We start from the raw sequence: 25,754 nt of genomic DNA, 5'->3' as shown, positions 1-25,754 counted from the left end.
TCGTTAAGTATAAAAAGCTAGGTTTAACAAAAAAACATTTTTTTTTCTTTATATTCATATTTATGTACTCTTTAAATGTTATTATTTGGGAGGTAATACACTGTATACCAAAAGAATCTGTTCATTTTCTTGCTTTATAGACTCCAAAAAATCTAGTATATAGGTTATTTTTCCTGCAAATTACTTCTGCTGCAAAAATTGTGGTGTTTTTAACACACAAGAAGGCACTGAAATATGTAAATAGATGGAACAGTCGTAATATTTAAATCAACAAACTGTTTCTTGCAATCGTCTCCGTACCCTAGTCCAAACGTAATTCGTACAGCGTTTCACTGTCCTGATATTTAATATTATAATGGTGCAAGATATAATAGAGAATCGGAGAAGATTACTCAAAAACCAGTCGTTTGCTGTCAAATGCAAAACGTTTACTTAAAATGTTACTGTTAAAAATGTTAGGTAGATCATTTACATAAATTAAAAATAGTAAAGGGTCCAAGACCGATTCCTGCGGAACACCATATCTTACTTCAACGTTAGTCCACTTTATATTACTGTAAACAACATATTGAAATGTGTTGGTTAAATATGAAAACAGTAGTGTTTGAAAAACCATAAAAACACTTTTTTGATTAAAATTTGCACGCGGCAGACTTGCCCTACGAAAAAAATGTAAACAACTATTATTGTGAAACATTTAGTAAATTTCAAGACAATTGTTTTCCAGTTTTTAAATAAATGAAAGCAAATAAAACTGCAAAACACAGTTTGCACTGCAAGCTGCTATGGTGAACACCACGCCCCCATTGTCTTTCTACCCCGGGGGTTGAATGCGGTTAATTCCAAGAAAGTGACACAGGAGTCTTCTTGGAATTGTATCTCAACAAATATCGTACGGACTGTACTACAAGAAACACTCACTTCTTGTTGATAAAAGTTATTCTTTCAGCTATGTATTTTTTAAGAAACTGCTCTTGGTATTCAAGAGCTTTGTTAGAATACAAAACACGAATCTTTTCCTTTCTTTAAATGAACACAAAAAATTCCATTTTACGAACAAAATACGGCTATTTAATTTATGAAGTCTGTGCCCATTCATGCAGAGTTTGAGTGGGAGTAGACATGAGACTACAGAAAAAAAATCAGGGCTACTCCCACTAAGAGTTACACTTTTTCTCTTTCAATAAAGCATAAAGGCAGACAGAACGTTTTGCAGCATGCTCTCGTTATTTATTCCTTTCTCCGAAAGGAGCAAATTGGTGCGCCTTTGTAGAAATACAGAAAATAAAAGTAATCTTTCCTTTCATTGTAATACTGTGGGTTTTTGGTATCATTTACTCAGCTTGGTATTATTCGATATAAAAAAATAATTTTAAAAAAGTTTTGAAGCCTTATTATTGAAACCCAGGCTGAAACCGAAAGATAATAGGTCTTCATATCATAGGCAAAAAACTATTTCACTTAGTAACATCAGAATGCTTTTATAACAGATAACGATTCTAATGCAGCTCATTTTCCTTAGTTGAATACATAGAGATTTATCTGTAGGTGCACTCAGTCAACATGTTTACCTCGTCTGGCTCACAAACAACTAATATATCGTCGCAAGTAAGATATATTAAACAACATATTCCCAGTATAATTCCAATAACAACTAATAACGAAGTTATGAATGGAACTCGCTTTGTTTATGCCTGAATGCCCTGTGGGCTTCGAGAGCTGTTTCAGAAACTCGAATTTTCGGTACACGTATTGTTCGAAAAGTTCGAAATATTCGTCGTGATTACCTATTCACATACACATGTTCGCCAGGGATTTTGATTTAACAATAGATTCAGTTCGAAGCATTACAGATATGATATAAATATACACCAGAGGATTGCTTGGGTGTTTAAACTTTTCTTGCTCGGCTCTAGTGATGTCTTGATGACAGTTACCAAATAACAATTATTAAGCTTTTGTTGAAGGAATGTGCAGGAAAACATATGTAGATATCTCAAAATATGATAAACTAATTGTTTTTTTAACTGTGCCAATTCCACAAACCAAAAAGGCTAAAGTTTTCGAAAAAGAAAGGGGGTGTTACAACCTTGAAGAGGATTTTTTAATGGTAATGGCTAATCCTTGAAACTGCAAAACGGTGTTTAAAATTAATAATAATTGCAATAGTTAAAAATTATTGAGAACTTCTGGAATCGTTCCCGACTTACATACTACATAAAATGAGGTAAATGGTTGTGGCTCTAATTGGCGTGTCGCCTGCTTTTTTGTCCCGTTTTTTTTTTTGTAAGTTAGGTCAGTCCTACTTTAATTTTCATTGCGGAGACGTGTATTTTATTGTGAAAATTATTTCAAGCGGTCATTTATTTTTTTATATTCTTATTTTGCATGTGGAATGTGTATAAATAGCTTGAATAAACAAATGAACTAATGGACATTGTGGCAACGTATGGAAAAGCTGATGAAAACTACGAGTTTACAAAGTTATCAGTGGTGTCAGTGGTTCCAAACAAGTTTTCATTGTGTCAACGTATTGAAAAATATCCTGTTTGCAAAAAGTATGTCTGCCAATCGAGTCTTCGCACGTCGATTTATTTACTCTTCGAATATCCTTTCCGAGTTAGGTATTTCACTACATTATATGAACACTTCAGTTTCAATTCATGGAAGATGGTTTATTTGTTACCTCCGTGGATATCCATGGAATATACTTATATGCTTGTATCGTTTGTCACTTAATATATTTCAGTGATACTGACAGGAGGATTTGCTATCAAATAAAACTGAAATAACAAAGGGTTCAAAGGGAGAGGTTACAAACAGCCTGACATACGCATGAACAACGCTCAGGCTCAGATTAGTCAGAAGAGACAATTGTATTTTAGAATATTTTTTTTTAATTCGGAAGATATTAATTAAAACAAAGAACATATTTCATGTGAAATTTATTTGAAATTTTTTTTCTGAATTACGTTTGACGATTTCTGAAACGCATTTAATTTAAGTGACATCTGATCATAATTTTGCTGTTGCTTATTAGAGAGCGCCACTTGAGGCATGTCTTTAAAACGTTATAGCTTTTTTGCTTTTCGGTATGTCTGCCTCCATGATATATTTTTTTCATTTTCCTATATTTTCTACGTAAAAAAGATATACCTACTTTCTACTTTGTAAGCAGCTCCACGAGTAACCATTTTCGAAGTATTCGCCATTAAAGTTTCGAATGCAACGAATTTTAAATCATTTGGTGTGTGTATTGTACCTATACTGTTCCAAGGTAGACTTTGAAAAACAAAATTAATAAAAGATGTTTTCAAACTCGGTAGCCGTCAAAAAAAATGGTTGAGAATGAAGGTGAGAATATTATGAAATAGATTTTTTTGTATTATTAAATTCAAAGGCTAACATGAAACTTTTAAAAAATAAAAAAGCAATAAAATACAACTAAATAAATAACAACAAATAAATAATCAACAATTAATTAAAAAAGTTATTCATTTTCTGTAACAACTAACAACAGTGGTTTTCGAAACTTAAAAGGTGAATATCTCGAAAATCGTTACTCGTAGTGATACTTGCCAGGTATGTCTTTTTTATGTACGAGTACAAAATATAAAAAAATTGAAAAATATATAAATATACGTAGAACCAAATAAATTATGATATGCAAGGTGCCGCAAGTAACAGCAAAATTATGATCGGAAATGAATTTGTCACCTCAAAGAAGCTCCCGTCCCCAAAAAATTTGTGTCAAATCTCCAATTTTGAAAAGGTTTTTTAAAAATAATGAAGACAAATTTTTCACTTTGAAACCCCATGTCTTTTTAAGTATCAACTTATGGACTAAGTTTGATTATATCGTAATATTTGTGTATGTAGAATCAGCTGTTGCTCCATGTACCTTTATTTTAGGGACACCCTATATACAGGGTGTCCTCAGTTCGGGTTGCCTATACCTGAAATGGATACAAAATTTCAATTATCAAAAAAAATCATTCTTCATAAAAATTTTTGCTTGTACAAAAGTCATTGGCAAGATAGTCATTTGTTCAATTTAATGTACAGGGTGTTCATAAATTTGGAAAAGGTAATAACAGTAAAGAGTAAAGTACCCTAAATCTTAACGCTACGTGAAAAAGTAACGGGGAAAAGTTGCTAGGAATTAAATTTTATGTTTAAATATGAAAGCATGGCCTTCTAGTTAGTACTCGACATTCTGGGATATTCTAGGACTCTACTTATTTTTTTAATACTTTCGGAGAAGCCATTATATTAAAAAAATATTGCTTTATTAAAAAACAGATACACGTTTTTGCATATTAAAAATTTATTTTTTATACAGGGAGATCAAAAACCTCAAAAGCATTAATCCAACATTTATTTTGAGAACGCAGCAGAATCCGTATGTACGCGCCATCACAAAACTATTCTACATGAAGTCCGCCAGGTTCAACACACCTCTCCAATCTTCTTCTAAATGCAGCGTAGGTCGAATGTATAATTTCTTCATTTATTTGGGCAAAACAGCTTCAATTATCCTGCTTTTCAAGAAATCATCATTTTATTGCTCTGGTTCTCTGTGCACTCTTTCTTTCAAGAAGCTCCAAAGGAAATAATCAAGCGGCGACAAGTCAGGGGACCTTGCTGGCCAACAAATAGGACCATATCTTCCTATCCACTTCTCTCGAAATTTTCTGTTAAGCCAATTGCGGACTAGAATTGTTGAGTGAGCCGGACATCCGTCTTGTTGGAAATACGCTTTTTGTCTATATTCCAAAAGTTCTTCTTCTAATTCTGGCCAAAAAACGTGTCTAGCATCTCCAGGTACGTATATTGATTTAAATTTGCTTAAAAAAAGTATGGCCCAATTATTCGGTTGAAAGTAATCGCGCACCAAACATTTACTTTTTTGAACCTTTGACTTCTCGAAGTAACTGTAAAGGAAGGATTCTCTTGCGACCAAAAACGACAATTTTGCGATGATACCACTCCATTGGTAGAAAAAGTGGTTTCATCGGAAAAAATTATATTTTTGTGAAAATGTCCATCTACCACAATCCTTTCTGCTATGTCTAAACAGAACTCCAAACGATGTGCATCTTTACCAACTTCTAGAGCAGGGGTCGGCAAGTAATTTTAAGTGGGGTCCGGATACATTTGAAAATTTTTAATGAGGTCCAGAAAAAAATTCATATTTCTTATTTTTTTATTTTAATTTTGACTCAAATTTAATCTGCTTACTAACCATTAAGAACTCACACACTTACACAATTGTAAAATACTAGAAAACATTTTTTAAATAATTTATTTGAGTAATTTATACTTCCAAAAAATTTTTGGCGGTCCAGTATTTTACTTTCCGCGGTCCGGACCTGGACCGCGGTCCGCCAGTTGCCGACCCTTGTTCTAGAGTGTGAATTACTTTTGGTTTGAAAGCCTTAAACTTATTTTCTAGAATGTCGAGTATTAACTAGAAGGTCATGCTTTCATATTTAAACATAAAATTTAATTCCAAACAAGTTTTTCCCATTACTTTTTCACGTAGCGTTAAGATTTAAGATGCTCTTCACTGTTTTTACCTTTTCCAAATGTTTGAACACCCTGTATATTAAATTAAATAAATGACTGTCTTGCCAAGGGCTTCTGGACAAGCAAAAATTTTTATGAATGATTTTTTTGACAATTGAAATTTTGTATCCATTTCAGGTATAGGCAACCCGGCAACAGGTACTGGGAACACCCTGTATCTTTTAAATTTTTTTCTGGAATAACGTTTGACGAATCTTAAAATACGTTTGATATTTTCTGAATACAAATACAATTGAGACTCTTTGAAATTCATTTGGAAGGAATGTAGAGTTTTATGAATAAAAAACAGTAGTTGGTAAGTTTGTCTACTGATAATGTTGATATCTACAGTATTATGAATAAAACAAAAGAAAGTAAACGAGTTTCTGTAATGTCCTATTTTAAAAAATTCCTATTGTAGCAAGTTTGCTGTAACTTACCATAAACAAGCAAGCAGTATAACTAGTGTTAACGACTAAAGATAATGTTAAGAATATATTTAATAAGGCAATGTAAAAGAATTGATAGTAAATAAGAGCGAATGTTGATCTTTGCTCGAAGTCACATTTATTATTATTCTGTGATAAACATTTCACGATCAGTGGAAGATTTTGGGTACCTACACGCTAATAAATCAAGGGTAGCGTCCCTATGGGCATGTGTAGGCATTCCCTTCAAAAATGACATTTAACGTAAGGGGTGTCATCAATTAAGCCCGACGCAAAAATCAATACCGCGGCGTTCTCTAATCAGGTACGTTGTAGCGTTATTTGAATTACATCACGATTTGAACGGTAAAATCGAGTGTTAGCATACACCATTATCAGCAGTAACATCCTGTAAAAAGTCGATAAATTAGGACCGGAACGACGGAGCTAGCGTAAACAGCCGCGCGTTACCCTTTCTGCGAAAGAAATTACGACAATAAACACCCGACCAGTCCGTCGTGGTCCTGGCGAAGGAAATATCGCCCCTGAAGGTGACATTGACCCAATAACAGGTGGGTGCTGTGGCGATTTAAGTAAAAAAAAAAACGTGGATAAAGAGTACACTCACCAGCTGTAGCCGTTGGCAACTCACTGCATGTCCGCGCCAACGTCTCCAACGACGAACAACGGAATCTGTTTTGTCAAAATTGACTGGAGGGCGAATTTAACGACGGACCAGCCGTCCAAGATTCACTGGTTGTTTTGAGGCTGTGTGGCGAGGCGACGCCAGGCGCCGGCGCCCACGTCGAGTGCGAAGGCGTATCGTAGGTTGAAAAATCGATTATTTCAAGGGATATCCGCCGGTTTAAATATTACGGGTCGTTCGGATCTCGCTACCTTACCGCGAACGGCTTCCTTAACCGCGTCTACTGAATCACTTTTCGTGGTCTACTACGAACACCTACCGCAAGGCGCAATCCGGAGCGTTTTCAGCCAATTGTACGTAGTGGATAATTCGAGGCTTATCTCGAGACCTCTGCGTTGGTAATTGGCTGATAACGATTAAATCTAGTGATTAACGCCATGTTATTGTACGTAATTCTTCTCTGCGACGTGTTAGGCTCTCGCTTTTATGGGACCGTTTTTATTTATCGCGTATATCTGTTGATATTCGTCCCCAGCGTTGTATTAAACCCTGCCATATGGTCAATCTAGTAATATCTGGGGAAATAATGTAGTAGGATTCCTGTTAAGATTTCATACGGCTTCAACAAGTGGTTTGTGGGTCACTAAATCTTGATAAAGGGTCGTATCGAATTGTTTTCTACCTAAACGAATATAAAACCCTGAAGGTACAAAGGGGTCTTACATATGTGAATATTTTATGGGATATCGTGATCCATGATTGGTTTTTGATTTTGTCAATCTAGGACAATATTTCTTTATACAGGGTGAACCTTAAATGTGTTTATGTTTTATACAACAGTACAATTTGCCGTGTTAAAATTAGGAATAAAAGTCAAATTGAAAACCTGTGATTTTTTAATAGGAAACTTGTTGAGAAGCCCTGATTTCACTGTAACTACTCTAGCGTTTACGCATAACGTAGACCAGCTATGCAGTATACAGGGTGTCTCATAATTAGCTGCCAACCCTGAACAGGCCGATTCTATGATCAAAACTAAGTAAAAAAGTTCATATGAACATGGGTCCGGAAATGCTTCCTAAGGGCACAGGGACCCATTGAAGAGGGAGGAATGGAAATCATTTTTTTGCAATATCTCTCAATCGCGTTGTGATAAATGAATGAAATTTGGTATACACAGCTAAATTTTGATGAGCAATTTGATGGACTAATCCATTTATTTCCACAAGGTCCATTGGGGTGGGTACGGGGGGGCCCTTGGTACTTTGCGTGTGTAACTTTTTCATCTTTGACTTTTTAACAAATTGGACAGCAAATTCCGTTTTCCCGAACTGTTTTACGTTAAAAAGGTACTCTTGTTTCAAATCGTTATCTTTAACGGTTTCTGAGAAAATCGCTCTTGAATTAATCCCACTTTGGTCAATTTCATAGTAATTTAAACAAAAAATAATAATAATAATTTTCCTTTCCTCTCTTTTCCATTTAAAGGATTAATTTTTATTTAATTTAATTTTTTATTATTATTTTTTTATTAAAATTAGATTAAATTTAAACAAAAAAATTTTTTTTGTTTAAATTACTATGAAATTGACCAAAGTGGGATTAATTCAAGAGCGATTTTCTCAGAAACCGTTAAAGATAACGATTTGAAACAAGAGTACCTTTTTAACGTAAAACAGTTCGGGAAAACGGAATTTGCTGTCCAATTTGTTAAAAAGTCAAAGATGAAAAAGTTACACACGCAAAGTACCAAGGGCCCCCCCGTACCCACCCCAATGGACCTTGTGGAAATAAATGGATTAGTCCATCAAATTGCTCATCAAAATTTAGCTGTGTATACCAAATTTCATTCATTTATCACAACGCGATTGAGAGATATTGCAAAAAAATGATTTCCATTCCTCCCTCTTCAATGGGTCCCTGTGCCCTTAGGAAGCATTTCTGGGCCCACGTTCATATGAACTTTTTTACTTAGTTTTGATCATAGAATCGGCCGGTTCAGGGTTGGCAGCTAATTATGAGACACCCTGTATAGAACTTTTCATATCTAACTATTTCTTAAATAACATAGGAAAATAAATTAGCATCTTCTTATACATCAGTTAAACTTTGAAATATCTCTAAAGATATTTATAAAACCAATCACCGCTCTATAGGATGTCCCAATATCCTGTGTATATGGAGCTATCGCAATTTCCTGTGACCAAAATAAGCAGATTTGACTAAATTGGCTATTTCTTTAGTTGCCTCGTTTAGCCGCTGGGAGTATCAAAGTTGAAAAAAAAAATGTTTTTTCAGAGAACTTTGAAATGCCTCTTAAGATGATTTTATTGAAATTTGGTACACTAATACTTGTGACATAGTAAACGAGGTCATTGGATTAACAAGACTGTGAAAAATATCCCGCCTTTTGCCGGATTCTATTCTATTTTGTCTTAAAGATGGAATTTTTTTTCCCCTCTTGTAAAATCTGAGTACCAGCACTAATGCATTTTCAATACAACCTGACATAATTACGTCATTTCAGAAGTAATTTATTTGATAACAGAAATGAAATAACGTATTCTAATTTACAAATTGTTCTCGATGATGCAAAATAAAAGACATAATTTATGATTGTCATTATTTTCACGATTTGTCACTAATAAATTATTAGTTTCAATGGTCTTACAATTGGTTATTCAAACAAGAAGATGAACAATAGATACAGTTTTGACTAACAAAGAGATACTTTATTAATTCTAGATTTTTACGAAGGAAACTAATGTAGGAGTATGCCTGTGCATCATGAAAGATATCCAAATCGTCGAATCTTAAATCACCAAACTTTCAGAAGTATTGTAAGACGTTTTCGAGAAATTGGTCACCTTGAAATTAACAGAGGTAATGCGGATGTTCCCATCAAGTTCGAATACCTACCCATTGTGGAAGATGAAATTCTGGAAATGGTGGAACAGAACCAGACAACCAGTGCCAGATTAATACTGAAACAGACTATAGTTTCCAAAAGTACAGTGAATTAAGTTCATCCTTTTCATGTTCACCCAGTTCAGCAACTTCCACCTCTGGGTCCTGCCATTCGTCATCAATTTTCGCAGATCAGTCAATATGGAATTGGAAACTGAAGATATGAACTTCCACAAGAAAATTCTTTTTACGAACTAATCGTATTTTACGGAACGCGAGATAATAAACCTCCATAACCAGCATGTTCCCTATGTAGTTATGGAAAGACATTCTCAACGTGAATTTAGTATAGTCTATAAACGTATGAGTTGGTTTTATCAGGTTTGATCTCATTAGATTTTCTGCAAAATACACCAATACGATGCTCCGATTTACACGTTCACCTGATTTAAATACCTGTGATTTTCTGATTTGGGGGGGCTTAGAACAGGAATATTATAATATTATGTGAGTGTTAATAATGAGAAACAACTGTGACAGGATTGTCGATGCTGTTCGCAATTTGCAAAATGAAGGAATACTGATTAGAGCGAATTTTAATCTTTTTTGTGGAATTAATTTATGCAACTTCTGTCGTTTTCCTAATAATCCAGAACTATTGCAGCTTGAACATTATGTAGTGTGTATACACTCCATCTTCACATCATTCATTTCATTATGCAAAACAACTTTAGTTCAAATCTGACACAATAATTAAGGTTACGTTCGCTTTTAGACTTTACATACTTAAACTGACTTTAAGCACCATATGTAAATATGGAAATTATAGGTTTCAACCTAAATAAATCTCTGTTTGCATAATACGAATCAATATAGTACAAATTTTTTTAGATGACGTCTTGCGCAGACAGGAAGTTATTTTGTTTTTAATTTCGAATCGTAAATGCATTATCAGTTTAAAAAAAATAATATACCCAGAAATATTGTAAATACCTACAATAATTTTTCAAGAGAAAAACATTTTTAATAAACACTATCTTCAAGACAAAAAAATTGAAGCTATTGCATTGCTTTTTTAAGTCTGTTAATTCTATTACTTTGTTTACTGTCACAAAGTGACATTCAATGGAAGTGTTGTTTAGTGTACCACAAAATTTCAATAAAATCTTACAAAGCGTTTGGAAGTTGCCTTAAAACAAATATATAATTTATCTTTGATGCCCTCATTGCCCTCTAGCGGCTAAACAAAGCAACTTGGGATAGAGGTAACTTTAGTTAAATTCACTTATTTTGATTGCAGGAAACTCTGGTAACTCTGGTAGCTCCATGTACACGGAATATTGGGACATTAGGTAGCGAGTTTTCTGTGATGGCATAGTTTATGAAATCATTGTTTTCTGTTACATTTAATTTTAGGGTAGGAAGTACGAGAAGATTTTTGTATAATACTAACATTATGTGAGTAACTAAATATTATAATATTTAGTTACTCATATGACTAACACGAACCATAATAATTCGATGGTATGATAAATGAAATGATGTATCATCAATATGATATTAATTCTCCGTTCATCTATTTTAGCAGTTACCTACCATAGAATTTAAAATACTGGTTGTAGCAGTTTTATGACGTTTTGCGAGTTTTACGAGTATTGTTCATTGTTTTATGTCGGCAGAATTGCTAAAATTAAATGGAAAATATACAGGGTGTCCCAAAAGTGACGCCCGTCCTTCTGGGTTTTGATCAAGGGGACAAAAACAAATCGAAAATCAAGAGTGGAAAATTTTCCGATTGTTTTTCTTTGTTGAGTAATTAAAAAAATTATTCAAAAAACTAACAATAAACATTTGGACTGGGTTATTAAATAATTATGTAGTTCAAAGCTGTATTTGCTGCAGCTGCCATTGCTGAATGACGTTCCGTTAGCAGTTAGACTAAATTATTGGTTTCAACATGACATTATCGTTTACGAGTATGAAATTATCTGAATCAAAACTTCTCAGACAGATGGATCGGAAAAGGGGGACCATGACCTCGTAGATCACCAGATCTGCATTCCCTTCTTTTGGGGTTATTTAAAAGTAAAGATTTACAGCGAACCTGTTGTAAATCCAGAAAATGTATAAGCCGGTATACACGCTGCTGTCGCGTTTAATAAACCAAGAGATGTTATAAAGAGTTCATGCTTCAATGTTGAATCGTGATAATCTTTGTCTTGAAGTAGAAAGCAACTTATTTGAACACCTTTTGTAAAAACAATTTCTATTATTTAAGCACATTATGGATTTAGTTTATAAGTTTTTTCCTCTCTATTTTATAAAACTGTTTAATTATTAAAATTATTTGTCCGAGATAAAAAAATGGATTTTAATTTTTTTAGATTTTTGAATAATTTTTTCAATAACTCAAGAAAGAAAAACAATCGGAAAATTTTCCACTCTTGATTTTCAATTCTTTTTTATCTCCTCATTCAAATCCCAGAAGGACGGGCGTCACTTGTGGGACACCCTGTATATGCTTGGTTTTTTGAATGGTGAAGTAGTTACCGGTTGTCGCTCTTCCATATGTTTCATATTCAAGGAACAGTCCCGTGTCCGGCCATAGGTTCATTCATTCTTTCATTGCTAAAGTCCGTAGGCATTGATAAAGTACCGCGATCGACTGCCATTTTGGGCTAAAATCCCTACTGCCAAGTGCCAACATTGGAATGCAGATTTGAATTTCCACATTTTTACATATCTTGAACAGTTTATTATGTACTAACACAATTTTTTGATTTAAAATAGGTGCAGCAAATTAAATTTTGGTAGTTTTTTTATATACATAGATAATACAAACTGATGTAGGTGCTATTCACAATAAATTTGCTCTTTCGTGAAAAATCATATTTCGGTCATTTTCAACGAAATTCTACATCTCTGCTCTAAATTTCCTATAATGAAAAATACATTTAATAGTTGAGTCAATCTGACATATTTGATGTTTCCCTGTGGATAAGGCACGATTTTCAAAAGTGAAATTTGAGGGGAACATCAGATATTGTCTGAGAGTAACCATTACACTCACTAAACATAATATTAGGTCACATAATAAAAATACCCAGTACGGCAGCTGTAAGAGTTTATTTGTTTTAAGCATTTTATTTTGATACTAACTCCAAACTAATAATAGAAACCCACTACTATGCTAATTACGCATGGACGTAACAAACTCATTCCGGAAAAAATGTCAGATTAGACAGGAACTCTGAAAATCAGTGTTTCTGGGAAACTCTATGGCCTGGCACCCGTCAGAAGCTGTTTGAGAGTGAGTACCATGTTCGCCGGTTCGATTAAGTTAATTGAACACTTAAAACATAAATATTAGGTCACATAATAAAAATACCCAGTACGGCAGCTGTAAGAGTTGATTTCTTTTAAGCATTTTATATTGATATTAACTTAAACTAATTATACATTTACATAACAAATTCATTCCTGAAAAAAAAACGTGCGATTCGACGGGAATTCTGAAAATCATTGTTTTTGGGAAACTGGCCTGGCACCCATCAGCTGTTTGAGAGTGAGTACCATGATCTCCGGTCACATAAAACAAAAATTACGTCACATAATAAAAATACCCAGTACGGCAGCTGTAAGAGTTGATTTTTATTAAATCATTTTATATTGATATTAACTCCAAACTAATAAGATTCGAAACTATATGGCCTGGCACCCATCAGAAGCTGTTTGAGAGTGAGTACCATGATCTCGGGTCAGATTAAATTTATTGAACACGTAAAACATAAAAATTACGTCACATAATAAAAATACCCAGTATGGCAGCTGTAAGAGTTGATTTCTTTCAGGCACTGCAAGAACTGCAGCTAGAAATTGTTTCACAAACCCGAGATTTTATTATTGTTCCATAAAGGTCTCTGTTAACGCGCAAAGCCCAGAAATGCGCGCTGATATATTTTAAATATTTTAAAATTTAAAATACTCTGCAGCGAAATTAAAATAGTAAATATATAAAATATTACTTTTGTGGCCTAATCTGGAATTTCAAATATTTGAATAAAGTATACTTACTCTTCACTTAATTAATTAAGACGGTTCTATAGCAAATAGGCAAATAGCAATACATTTTTATAGATTTTATTACACAGTTTGTCTAAATATGAATCAATGCACAAATAACAGACTTTCCTCCATTCTAACATAGATTTTCTATAAAACGGACTTGGTTTGAAACAGAAATTGCACTTTGGTGTAAAGAAATTTGTAATTTTCTTGTTCAAAAGCGGCAAATTACAAATTTCTTTGCAACAAAACGTAATTTGAGTTTCAGACCAAGTCCGTTTTATAGAAAATCTACGATAGAATGGAGGAAAGTCTGTCGTTTGTGCATTCATTCATATTCAGACAAACTGTGTAATAAAATCTATAAAAATGTATTGCTGGTTGCCTATTTGCTATAGAGCCCTTTTAATTTCCAATTTCTTTTAGTTGCAGTTTCTTAGGGTCCAATTCCTACGTTTCAGCTTCAGTTCTACCGTCACGCAAGGATTCCTCATCGCTCGGGGGAAACGACAAAAACTCCAAAGTGCATAAATTGAAAATATATTTACAATTTTCACAAGTTACAACAACACATACAATTTGTACTTAAAACTATAAAAACAATAACAGGCAAGATACAAACAGCCTAGCATTTAAATTGACCTTTTTTTACACCAACTCGCAAGCGATAAACAATTTTATTTACAAATATATCGGCTATATGTATAATATTCTGCTACACGTGAACTTTTGGCACAGTATCATTAACTAACACCCTTGTTTCTACGCGACACGGCTAGACAACCGGAAGAAACTTACGAATGACCACACTAGATGGCGACTCTCCCTGGATTCTATTGCACCAGCGCCATCTGTTGTTTTCATCGGTAAGTTCCACCGGTTATTCGACTGCATCGGATATAAACAACGCTAATACTGCATACAAAGAAAAAAAAAGAGAAACTCCATAAACGTCAACTTGTGAACAGTAAAGCAATAATTAATTTCAATTCAGAATAAAATTATAATTATATACACGTCGCCTAAACTCTATTTTGTTTTATCACAAATTTAATTGCTTCAAATTGGAATTACTTTAGGATCACAATACACTTAAAGAAGCAAACTGAAAGATCAGTAACGGGTAAATGCGCTCCTCGCGATGCACCTGCTCGTCCTCTAGAAATCATATTTCCAACTCTACATCTCCTAAAACGAAAAACAAAGCATCGGATCAACAACACTTCCATAATAAATTAAATTGAATGCACAACTATTGCACATTTATACTAGTAGTAGAATCAGTCTGACGTATTTGATGTTTCCGTAAGGGTTAAGGCACGTCGGGCGGTCCTCAAACGTGAGATTCGAGGGGGACTTTGAAAACCGTCGTTTCGGGGAAACTCTGCGGCCTGGCGCCCATCAGGTGCTGCCTGAGGGCCACCACCATGTTCTCCGGCCCGATCAGGTTGATCTCGAACAAGAGACGATCCCTTCTGGTCGAGCTTAAGTCCGGCGAGCTCGTCCTAAGATTCTTCTCCTTCGCGTTTTCCGCGTCGGCGTCGTTTTCCTCCTGGCTCTTGTTATCGCGCAGCCAGGTCACCTTGTCGGGGTCCTTGGTGCCCCCGACGGTGTGCCGCCTCTTGATGGAACGGTCCGGCATCCCGTTCTTCCTCTTATGCTTGGTCGAATCTTTGCCGCGTTTGGAGATCGAGAGTTCGCGGCGTTTGTTGATGTTGCTCTCCGTCTTCTCGGTTTTCGTTAGGCTGTCGGACCTTTTCAGTTTATCTCCGGTTTTGTTCAGGCTCTCCGACCGCTTCAGCTTATTGTTCAACGGAGAGCCCGTCCTCTCGGGCTTGTTTAAGGACTCGGATCGCTTCAGTTTCGCGCCGGTGGCCGTTTGGTTCTGGTTCAACTTGTTAGTCTTAGAGATTAGCGTTAGCTTGTGTGGTGCAATGTGTCTATCATTATCAGGTACGTTTTCGGAAGCCCAGGTGTCTTCCTCTTTCTCTCTGTCCTTTTTGGATTCCTTGTGCAACACATCCTCCTTATACGACTTCGACGAGGTGCTGAATTGGCTTTTATGTAAACTAGGGTTTCTGTACAAATCACTAGCCCTTGGCGTAATTTCCTTGTCCAAATACGAAGATTTATTGGCGTGTTTTTCTGGCGATTCGTCCGCGAAAGGGATGTCCTCTCCAGCCAAAAGGGAAGGGTGGGTATGCTCCTCCTTCAATTTTTCGTCTATGAGCTTGGTCATTGTACTTAGTAAAGACTCTGTAAAAAAGAAACAGACTGTTATCTTAAGGATTATACACAAGCGATAGGTGTAATTAGTAAGATGAATCATTTTGAACATGTCTATGTATTTCTCATGAAGTGTGCCGTTTAGTATAAATTCAGTAGGTACATTATGTAAATACAATGAGTACAATAAAAAATAAGATAATTTTTATTCGCGACCATGCACGAATTCACTCGCTGCCACACGTCACACACCCATCACACACATACAGATTCACGCTATAAGGAAACTATGTGAATTAATTTTTGGTGACTAATAGTCTTTTAACCACAAACTAAACACTAAACACTTAAACTAGCATGTCCACAGTATTATTTTGTCTCATTCTATTAAAATGTGTGACTTATATATACATCATCAAAATACGAAAACACACACATATACACAAATACGACACATCGTCCATGCACATTAAATTTACAAGTACATTCACTGAAACATTGACTTTTCTCTTTCACACATGTATACTCAGTCAATTACACAAATTACACTATGTAATACGGGTAGACAATACATATTTTTTATTGTTCAGATATGCGTGAGATATATAGTTCTATAACGGTGATCACACATGCAAGATTGAACTTTAATTTTTAAAAAATATTCAACATTGTCACATTGTATGTATACGGATGTCACACCAACCAATTTTTTATTTCCTGTTTGGAATTCTTATCGAAATTTGATAGTGACTAAATTTTTTTAATTAATATAAACAAATTTATAAAACACATTTGCACATTACTGTTGTAATTTTAGGCAGAAATTCATAATTCTCATTTATGCAATGAAATATAATAAAACTGTACAGGTATGATTCTCTCCTGGCGCGATTTGATGCTATTATTGCATTTTATTCAGTAATCAACTATTCAAAATATATCTATAAAATATTCATATATAGGTATATGAATTGTTTGTATGTATGTGTGACTATGTATATGTGTGCTGTTTGTATTGTGACGGTGACAGTGTGTGTATGTGTGTGACAAATAGAATAGAAAATTTAAAAACAAATACAGGACTGTTAAAACTAGATATCCTCAAAAAAAGATGCAATAAAATATAATAAAAATGTAAAAATATGATTCTCTCCTGGCGATATTGATGCTATCATTGCATTTTCTTCAGGAATCAACTATTCAAAATATATCTATGAAGTATTCATATTTAGGTATCCTTTATATGTATGTGTGGCTATGTATGTGCCATGTGTGTGCTGTTTGTATGTGTGACGGTGACAGTGTGTGTATGTGTGTGACAAATAGAATAGAAAATTTACAAGATAAATACAGGACTGTGAAAACTAGATATCCTCAAAATAAACATGCAATAAAATATAATAAAAAAGAAAAGGTATGATTCTCTCCTGGCGATATTGATGCAATTATTGCATTTTCTTCAAGAATCGACTATTCAAAATATATTTATGAAGTATTCATATTTAGGTATTTGAATTGTTTATATGTATGTGTGTGCTGTCTGTATGTGTGACAATGACAGTGTGTGTATGTGTGTGACGAATAGAATAGAAAATTTACAAAATAAATACAGGACTGTGATATTCTCAAAATAAACATGCAATAAAATATAGCACTATGTAACATATCTGTTTTGACTATTTCTGAACTGTAAAAATAACTGATTCAGTAAACTTTACATTCGATGTATATATTTATGTATGTCACTATTGAATAAACAATTCTGCATGCATATTGTACATTTATAGTGTATATACATGAGATTATCTTCGAGAATTTCAGAATTTATATATAGTCAATTTCTTATTAGATAAGGTTTGTATGTGAATTCTCTATAACAATATTATTTATGAACAATAAACATGCACATGGTTCATTATGTCAAAACAAACAAAATAAATATTCTTTGACGATGAATGTAAATGCAGACTTTAGACTTTCAAATAATTAGTATACACGATTATTAAAGTTACTTTTAGAAGAACCAGTAGCATGCATTTCGTAACCCGACGTTTTTTTCCATCTAGACGATAAATGCATTATACTCGCTAGTAATATTTTACAAACTTCTCTCGATTAATAAAAAGAATCCAAGTAACATTCTCACAACTAAACACATACACTAGAAGCAACTGAAAATTATCCACAATGAATTGTTATATTATTAATAGAACATCGAGTATTAATCTGATTAATGATGTAGCGGAGCTGTGCGTTTATCAACAGTTAAGCGAAGCCAAAGGTTGCGAAGCGTTTTTTCGTGTGCGCACAGCTTTCTACCTCTTTCTATAGTCTGTTGTACATATGGCGAGTTCTAGGGGGCCTCTGTGGGGCAGTGGTGGGGGGTCTCACCGACCGCCAACCTCTAATCGGAGGCATAGGGGTACTATTTCCTAATATCCAATTTAGTATTAATCAAGGGTAATAATTAGACTTCTATTTTAATATTTACAAGTAAGTATTTATGGAAAAAACGACTAGATTAAATGTTTATATAGATATATGAAAGAGGGCGCTACTTACCATCATCGTTCGGCAGTTTGTTCAAGGAATCCAAAGAACCGGTCCTCTGGCTTTCATTCTGCAACAAATTAAATTTTGATTATTTTATGACGTAAGTAGTGAAGTACTGGGTGTACCGAAATTATTACAAAAAAATTTGGTCACAGAGAGTTGGCGATATGCATTCAATCAAATTTTGACATTTTTCTCGAAAACATTGTGTACGAAAAAAGTATCAAGAGACCAAAAAGTTTCTAAATTCAATGGTTTTCTAGCGGACTAATAATTTTTAAGAAATTCAAATATACAAACAAAATTTTTTGGTTCCAAAGACAAGGGGGCCCACCAGAAAGCGTAGCACTATCAGATTCCACATGTCATAAAACCATGGTGTATCAAATTTAGTGATTCTCATACAACAGGGTTCTGAGATATAAAAAGGACTATTCTTAGGGGCGGATTTCAGGGGGCCGTAACTCCGAAAGAGGGGGCCACTTGGCAAAAATAAAAAATATATTTAAAAAAAATTGAATGCTGAACAAATATTTTTGAATGAATGAATTAGTGAAGACTAAGACTTTATAGGGTTTTAAAACTGAAAAAAAAATACTTTTGTTCTTTCAACTTCTAGAACACTCATTTGGGTAAAAAGTGCATTTTCATTGGTTCGAAATTTATATGTAGGTGAAATACAACCAACAAAATATGTCGTATCTCAATGCCTACTGACAAAAATCATTACTTCGTATCTGCTGACAGAGAGCAACCTACCAATTTTGTAGGTACAACGAAAGTAACAAAGAGAAACAAGTAATCTTAGTTGTTTACTAAATACTGTGAGTGTTATTCAGAATTGGACAGGACTATAATCCACAGAGTAGTTTCCCCTCATTAGCTAATAATTGTGCAAATTATTATTTAAAACTTTTTGTAAATATTCTGTAGCAAATGTCTGTCTACTTTTTCACATATGTATATTTCACACCTCTTTATATATTTCACTCTGCAGCTACAGTACTGACCCTTTTTTGATTACAGAGCTCGCTATAATGAGAAATAAAGAAAGGATAACACGTATCCTTAATCATAAACAAAAGAGAGTTAAACACTGCACTGCTGTGTATATTTAATTTTTCATCTAGCGGTAAAAAAAAAAATAACCAGCAACATATATCTTCCTATTCTTCTGGACAACAAAAATAACTTTTTAAAATGTTTAAAACAAAGTGTCTGTACAGGGATAACTTTTTCAATTATTCTTAATTAGATTCATTTACAGATTATTTTTGTTTTTTTTTTGAGGTCAGAGTCCATAATATGATGGACTAAAGACATAATATTAATTTATGGGGAATATTGTCCAAATACGGTGGCATTGTACATCATTGAAAGTTTCTCTAATCAAGTTTATTCTCAAGTATTTGTACGAGTAGTTCAAATGTACAAGGATACTGATAATGTACGGGTACACTATGGAAGACAACACATTTTGGATGTAGATTTAATGATAAACATGTTCAATCACTGGTTCAAAGGATCCAGAAAAAACGTCGCATGTACCATCCATACCACGTTCAACGGGTTCAAGCTTTAATGTCATGATGGTGGTATCGAATTTTGCAATCACTGGTTTTTAGAGCAACCTGAATGCGATGACAATTTTTTAAGAGGGATCTATAGCAAATAGCACAGCAATACATTTTTAAAGATTCTATTACACAGTTTGTCTGAATATGAATTAATGCACAAATAACAGACTTTCCTCCATTCTAGCGCAGATTTTCTATAAAATGGACTTAGTTTGAAACTTAAATTACGTTTTGTTACAAAGAAGGTTGTAATTTGCCGCTTTTGAACAAGTGGCATCGTAAATTACAAATTTCTTTACACCAAAAAGTTATTTGGGTCTTAAATGAAGTCCATTTTATAGAAGATCTGCGTTAAAATGGGGGAAAGTCTGTTATTTGTGCATTAATTCATATTTAGACAAACTGTGTAATAAAATCTATAAAAATGTATTGCTGGTTGCCTATTTACTATAGAGTCCTCTTAAGATCAATTATGGTAATGGACGATGTTTTGTTTACACATAATTAATAATTTTCAGAACACGCATGTTCAGGCAAAAAATTGAAAATCCTCATACTGTATGGACTCAAATGTGTGAGGTAAGCATTTTGAACAGGATCTTTATTAGAATATATATTTAGTAAATATTTACTATTACTGAAATCGCTCAAAATGTCACAAAAATTTGTTTTAACTTGGAAAATGTCTGATTATGAAGTCAGTTCCTCAAGGGAAAAAAATGTCAAGAATTCACTCGTTTCGGCGCCTTAAAGTGGAAAATGTCGGATTATGAACTCGGAAATTAATTATAAACCCTAATTTGTTAAAAAAAAAATGTGAATAAAATTTTAAAAATACAAATAACACTCACATTTCATCTTCTCAGGATTTTACTCGTTTCGTCGCCTTAAAGTGGAAATTTTCTGATTATGAACCCAGTAAATTAATTATAAACCTTAATTTGTTGAAAAGTAGATGTAACAATGAAAAAATGTGAATAAAGTTTTAAAAACTACTAATTTCATTCTCACATTTAATTTTATCAGGAATTTACTCGTTTCGTCGCCTTAAAGTGGAAAATTTCTGATTATGAACTCAGTAAATTAATTATAAACCATAAATTGTTAAAAAGTAGATGTATCAATGAAAAAAATGTGAAAAAAATTTAAAAAAAAATACTAATATCATTCTCACATTTAATTTTCTCAGGAATTTACTCGTTTCATCGCCTTAAAGTGTAAAATTTCTGATTATGACCTCAGTAAATCAATTTGTTAAAAAAATAGATGTAACAATGAAAAAGTGAATAAAATTTAAAAAAATACAAATATCATTCTCACATTTTTTCAGGAATTTACTCGTTTTGTCGCCTTAAAGAGGAAAATTTCTGATTATGAACTCAGTAAATTAGTTATAAACCCTAAATGGTTAAAAAATAAATGTAACAATGAAAAGAAATAAAATAAAAAAATACATCAATTTAATTTTCTCAGGAGTTTACTCGTTTTGTCGTCTTAAAGTGGAAAATTTCTGATTATGAAGTCAGTAAATTAGTTATAAACCCCAAATTGTTAAAAACTAAATGTAACAATGAAGAAAAATATGAATAAAATTTAAAAACTACTAATTTCATTCTCACATTTAAGGGCCCCATATTCTTTAAATAGTGTTTTCCGCAAAGACAAATAATTTCAAACATTTAATAACTGAATAATCTAGAGCTTATCATATAATAGGAATGTTATGTCATGCCATCTGGTTATTTTCAAAGACGCCGCAGTAAAACGAATAAACAGGTGCAAAAAACGATCAAACCATCAAGGTTTTAGGTACTGAAATCTTCGAAAATACTAACTATTTTATATATAATTCCACATGTCAATATTCTTATAACATTTACTTGCTTAGTCCTACATATAAAATTGTTTACTTTTATTTATAAGTACGTGAAAATAATTCTTAAAATTTGGGGTTAGAATAACAGCAAACGCATGTTTTACAAACGCTTTTTTTTAGTTATTATTTTATTTGAGTAAATTTAAATGGTAACAATGAATAAACAAAACATCAAGGATTTTATTTTTGTGCTTACTTTTGTTCTACACGTTTTACTTTCAAAGATTTCAGTACCTAAAAACGCCAGAAATTTCACTATTTCTCGGCCGGGAATATGGCCACCTTAATTTTCTCAGGAATTTACTCGTTTTGTCGCCTTAAAGTGGAAAATGTCTTATTATGAATTCGGTAAATTAGTTATGAACCCTAAATCATTAAAAAATAAATGTAACAATGAAAAAAATGTCAATAAAATTAAAAAAAAATACTAATTTCATTCTCACATTTAATTTTCTCAGGAATTTACTCGTTTTGTTGCCTTAAAATGGAAAATGTCTAATTATGAACTCAGTAAATTTGTTATAAACCCCAAATTGTTAAAAAATAAATGTAACAATGAAGAAAAATGTCAATAAAATTAAAAAAAAATACTAATTTCATTCTCACATTTAATTTTCTCAGGAATTTACTCGTTTTGTCGCCTTAAAGTGGAAAATGTCTTATTATGAACTCAGTAAATTAGTTATGAACCCTAAATTGTTAAAAAATAAACATAACAATGAAAAAAAAATGTGAATAAAATTAAAAAAATACTAATTTCATTCTCGCATTTAATCTTCTCAGGAATTTACTCGTTTCGTCGCCTTAAAATGGAAAATGTCTAATTATGAACTCAGTAAATTTGTTATAAACCCCAAATTGTTAAAAAATAAATGTAACAATGAAGAAAAATGTGAATAAAATTTAAAAACTACTAATTTCATTCTCACATTTAATTTTCTCAGGAATTTACTCGTTTTGTCGCCTTAAAGTGGAAAATGTCTAATGATGAACTCAGTAAATTTGTTATAAACCCCAAATTGTTAAAAAATAAATGTAACAATGAAGAAAAATGTGAATAAAATTAAAAAATACTAATTTCATTCTCACATTTAATCTTCTCAGGAACTTGCTCGTTTCGTCGCCTTAAAGCGGAAAATTTCTGATTATGAACTCGGTAAATTAATTATAAACCCTAATTTGTTAAAAATTAGATTTAATATTAAAAAAAATGAATAAAATTAAAAAAATACTAATTTCATTTTCACATTTAATCTTCTCAGGAATTTACTCGCTTCGTCGCCTTAAAGTGGAAAATGTCTGATTATGAACTCAGTAAATCAATGATTTGTTAAAAACTAGGTGTAACAATGAAAAAAAATACAAATAAAATTAAAAACCTACTAACCTCATTCTCATACTTAATCTTCTTCATGTTCCCATTAGAGAGGTCCACAGAGCTGGAATTGACGTTCTCCACCGAGCTGCCCCTCCTCACATTACACCTACCCCTCCTGTCACAAGCACCTCCATCCGTAACATCACTATAAGCACCCTTATTGAAGGCACCGCCGGCACTAACGTTCGAGTTCTTGCTCGTACCGCTCACGTCCGAGAACTGTTTCGTACCGCTAGCACTCATATACCGATAACTGCTATCGTTTAAATCACTCTTATCCCCGACGTTCTTGCCGGGGTATTGCACGATGGAGAACGTGTTGGTATCCATTGAATTCAGACTGTTCCTGTTGTCGGCGATGGTCGCCCGGGCGAACACGTTGGAGGCGCTGTGCGTCTTCGTGAGTAGGTGCAGGTCGGCCGGCTTCATCGACAGCCTCACGTTCTGGTTGACGTTGCTGGCGGAGGAGCTTAGTTGCCCCGCGGGTCGGGAATCTGTAAGAGGGAACACGGGTTGATGCGCAGACGGTACGGGTTAAAACGTGTACTTTACCTATATTGTTAATAGATATTTCCGTCTTTCTAGGCAATTGAAGCATCGCCTCGGTTTCCTGCTTGAAGTTTTGGATTCTCCTGTGGAAGTCGTCCTTGTCGGTCGAGTAGTTGAACCAAGGCACTTTTTCAGTCGGTTTGGTCTTCTTTTCTATGTCCATCACGGTCGTCGGTATGTCTTCGTTTAGCTTACCGTCCGGACTTGTACTCTGAAACGGTTTCAAATTACTTCACGCTTCCAAGGAATTTCTTAAAATACACGAGGTCCTAGACAAAAGTTGTGTCTTTTCCTCATCATATTTCGTAGGAACTCCTCAACGTAATATTAACCTGGAGGAATAATGACGTACTTTATGGACCGACGTAAAATTAATTTAAAAAACTAGCGTTTTTCTTTGTATTTTAGAAGGCATTGCTAATAACTGCCAATAGTAGCGGCTAGTTGCCTGAATGTGATTATATAATACATTAGATTAAGGGAACCGCCTAGCCGGGTGTCTTGGCCGGCGGATTTCGATCTGCCGAGGCAAGCATCACGGACGCAGGCTGGAATTTGGATGGGTGACCTAAGGCAGGCTCGGGGACGTGGCTGTGGCAGCCTACCAGAGCCCTGGGTCGCCCAACATTTGCCGTATGCGTGTGATCCCCGATAAATGGTAATGAGAACAGAGCAAAGAAAATCTCTGTAACTCAAGACCATGCTATCATACATAAAAGGTACAAGACTTTACCACCAAGCCACCCGTGTGGTAAAATAGGATGGTTTGAAGAAAAGTACTGAAGAAAAGAGTAATGAAGGAGGGTGTACAAGAGGCCTAATAAAGCCTAAGTCCATACATACATACATACATTAGATTTAATCTCAAAGAAACATCACAATTATTTCGCAAAATGTAAGGACTCAAATTTACATCAAATTCGTTGGATGAAATTAGCACAATAATAAAATTGCTTTAAAAATTGCCCGTGAACGCTATCAGTTAATTTTTTCCAATATTTTGTTTTCTATTCAAATTTTTCTTGATTGGGAAACAGAGAAATACCAAATATCCAAATACTCATCATGAAAAATGGAAATGAGCATCACTTTCAGATTTTCGAAAATTTTTTTGAAAAAACAAAAAAGTGAACAAATTAAGAATCATCAACAGTTGTAAAACTCCAAATATTTCTATGTTGTTATCAAAATAATATTATGAACGTGGAAATATCTAATTTCGTATTTGATAGGGTATTGTCCGGATTGAAAATCAACCCATAATTTCCCTAAACGGGTGAAATCATCCCCTAAAAATTCAAAAAATATATTAAAAGTTAATTTTTTTCTTTTTCTTTTATACATTGGTTGAACTTAGGGGTGGTTTTACCCTCATTTAGGAGTATTTTCCTTCGGATCTACTGATTGTGGGTTATTAACGGTTCAATTACCACGTATAAAAGAAAAGGAAAAAAAAATTATAACTTAATATACTTTTTGCATTTTTAGGCGTTTAGGGAACGATTTCACCCCTTTAGGGATATTAAGGGTTTATTTTCAATCCGGACAAGACCGTACCTATAAGAAATATAATATAAAATATGTATTCGATCACATTTTGCCATTTTTTTTCGAAAACATTGTGTTTTATGAAAAAAGTTTCTAAATTCAATGGCTTTCAAGTAGACTAATAAATTTTAAGCAATTTAAATATGCCATGAAAAATTGTCTTAGGGGGATTGCCAAAAAGCGTACCACTATCAGATTCCACATGTCATAAAACCTCTGAGTACCAAATTTAGTGATTCTCGTACAACAAGGTTCCAAGATATAAAAAAATGACTATTCCTAGGGGCGGATCCCAGGGGGCTGTAACTTTGAAAGAGGGGACCACTTCTCAAAAATAAAAAATACGGGTCCCCTAAATTTATCTTAAGAATCTGTGACCAAATTTTGTCGCATTAATTTCAGGATACCCTGTATAGGCCTTACAGCTCATCAC

The 25,754-nt window shown here is 33.7% G+C and overlaps 2 protein-coding genes across 11 annotated transcripts in view; both read right to left on the bottom strand.

The window, feature by feature from the left end:
• Window positions 1–6,943, bottom strand: part of LOC108914255 (receptor-type tyrosine-protein phosphatase N2) — a 33,764-nt gene extending 26,821 nt beyond the window's left edge. Inside the window, exon 1 of the mRNA XM_018720031.1 lies at window positions 6,625–6,943. The gene's annotated coding sequence lies outside the window, so the exon portion shown is untranslated. The remainder of the gene's footprint in view (window positions 1–6,624) is intronic.
• A 7,195-nt stretch (window positions 6,944–14,138) lies between these two features.
• Window positions 14,139–25,754, bottom strand: part of LOC108914086 (rho GTPase-activating protein 21) — a 311,849-nt gene continuing 300,233 nt past the window's right edge. For 9 of the 10 annotated variants that reach the window (XM_018719795.1, XM_018719803.1, XM_018719831.1 and 6 more), the window contains 4 exons: window positions 23,777–23,984; window positions 23,234–23,718; window positions 18,403–18,460; window positions 14,139–15,870 (listed from right to left, as the gene is read on the bottom strand). In XM_018719795.1, the coding sequence (XP_018575311.1) occupies window positions 14,948–15,870; window positions 18,403–18,460; window positions 23,234–23,718; window positions 23,777–23,984 (1,674 nt within the window). In that variant the 3' untranslated portion in view covers window positions 14,139–14,947. Of the gene's footprint in view, window positions 15,871–18,159; window positions 18,273–18,402; window positions 18,461–23,233; window positions 23,719–23,776; window positions 23,985–25,754 lie in introns of all 10 variants that reach the window. The other variant, XM_018719862.1, reaches the window with a different exon arrangement.

The sequence above is a fragment of the Anoplophora glabripennis genome, unplaced genomic scaffold, assembly GCF_000390285.2.
Source record: "Anoplophora glabripennis isolate ALB-LARVAE unplaced genomic scaffold, Agla_2.0 scaffold16, whole genome shotgun sequence".
NCBI lineage: Eukaryota > Metazoa > Arthropoda > Insecta > Coleoptera > Cerambycidae > Anoplophora > Anoplophora glabripennis.
Note: the sequence above shows the minus strand (reverse complement) of the source record. Positions and strands in the feature narration are given on the sequence as shown.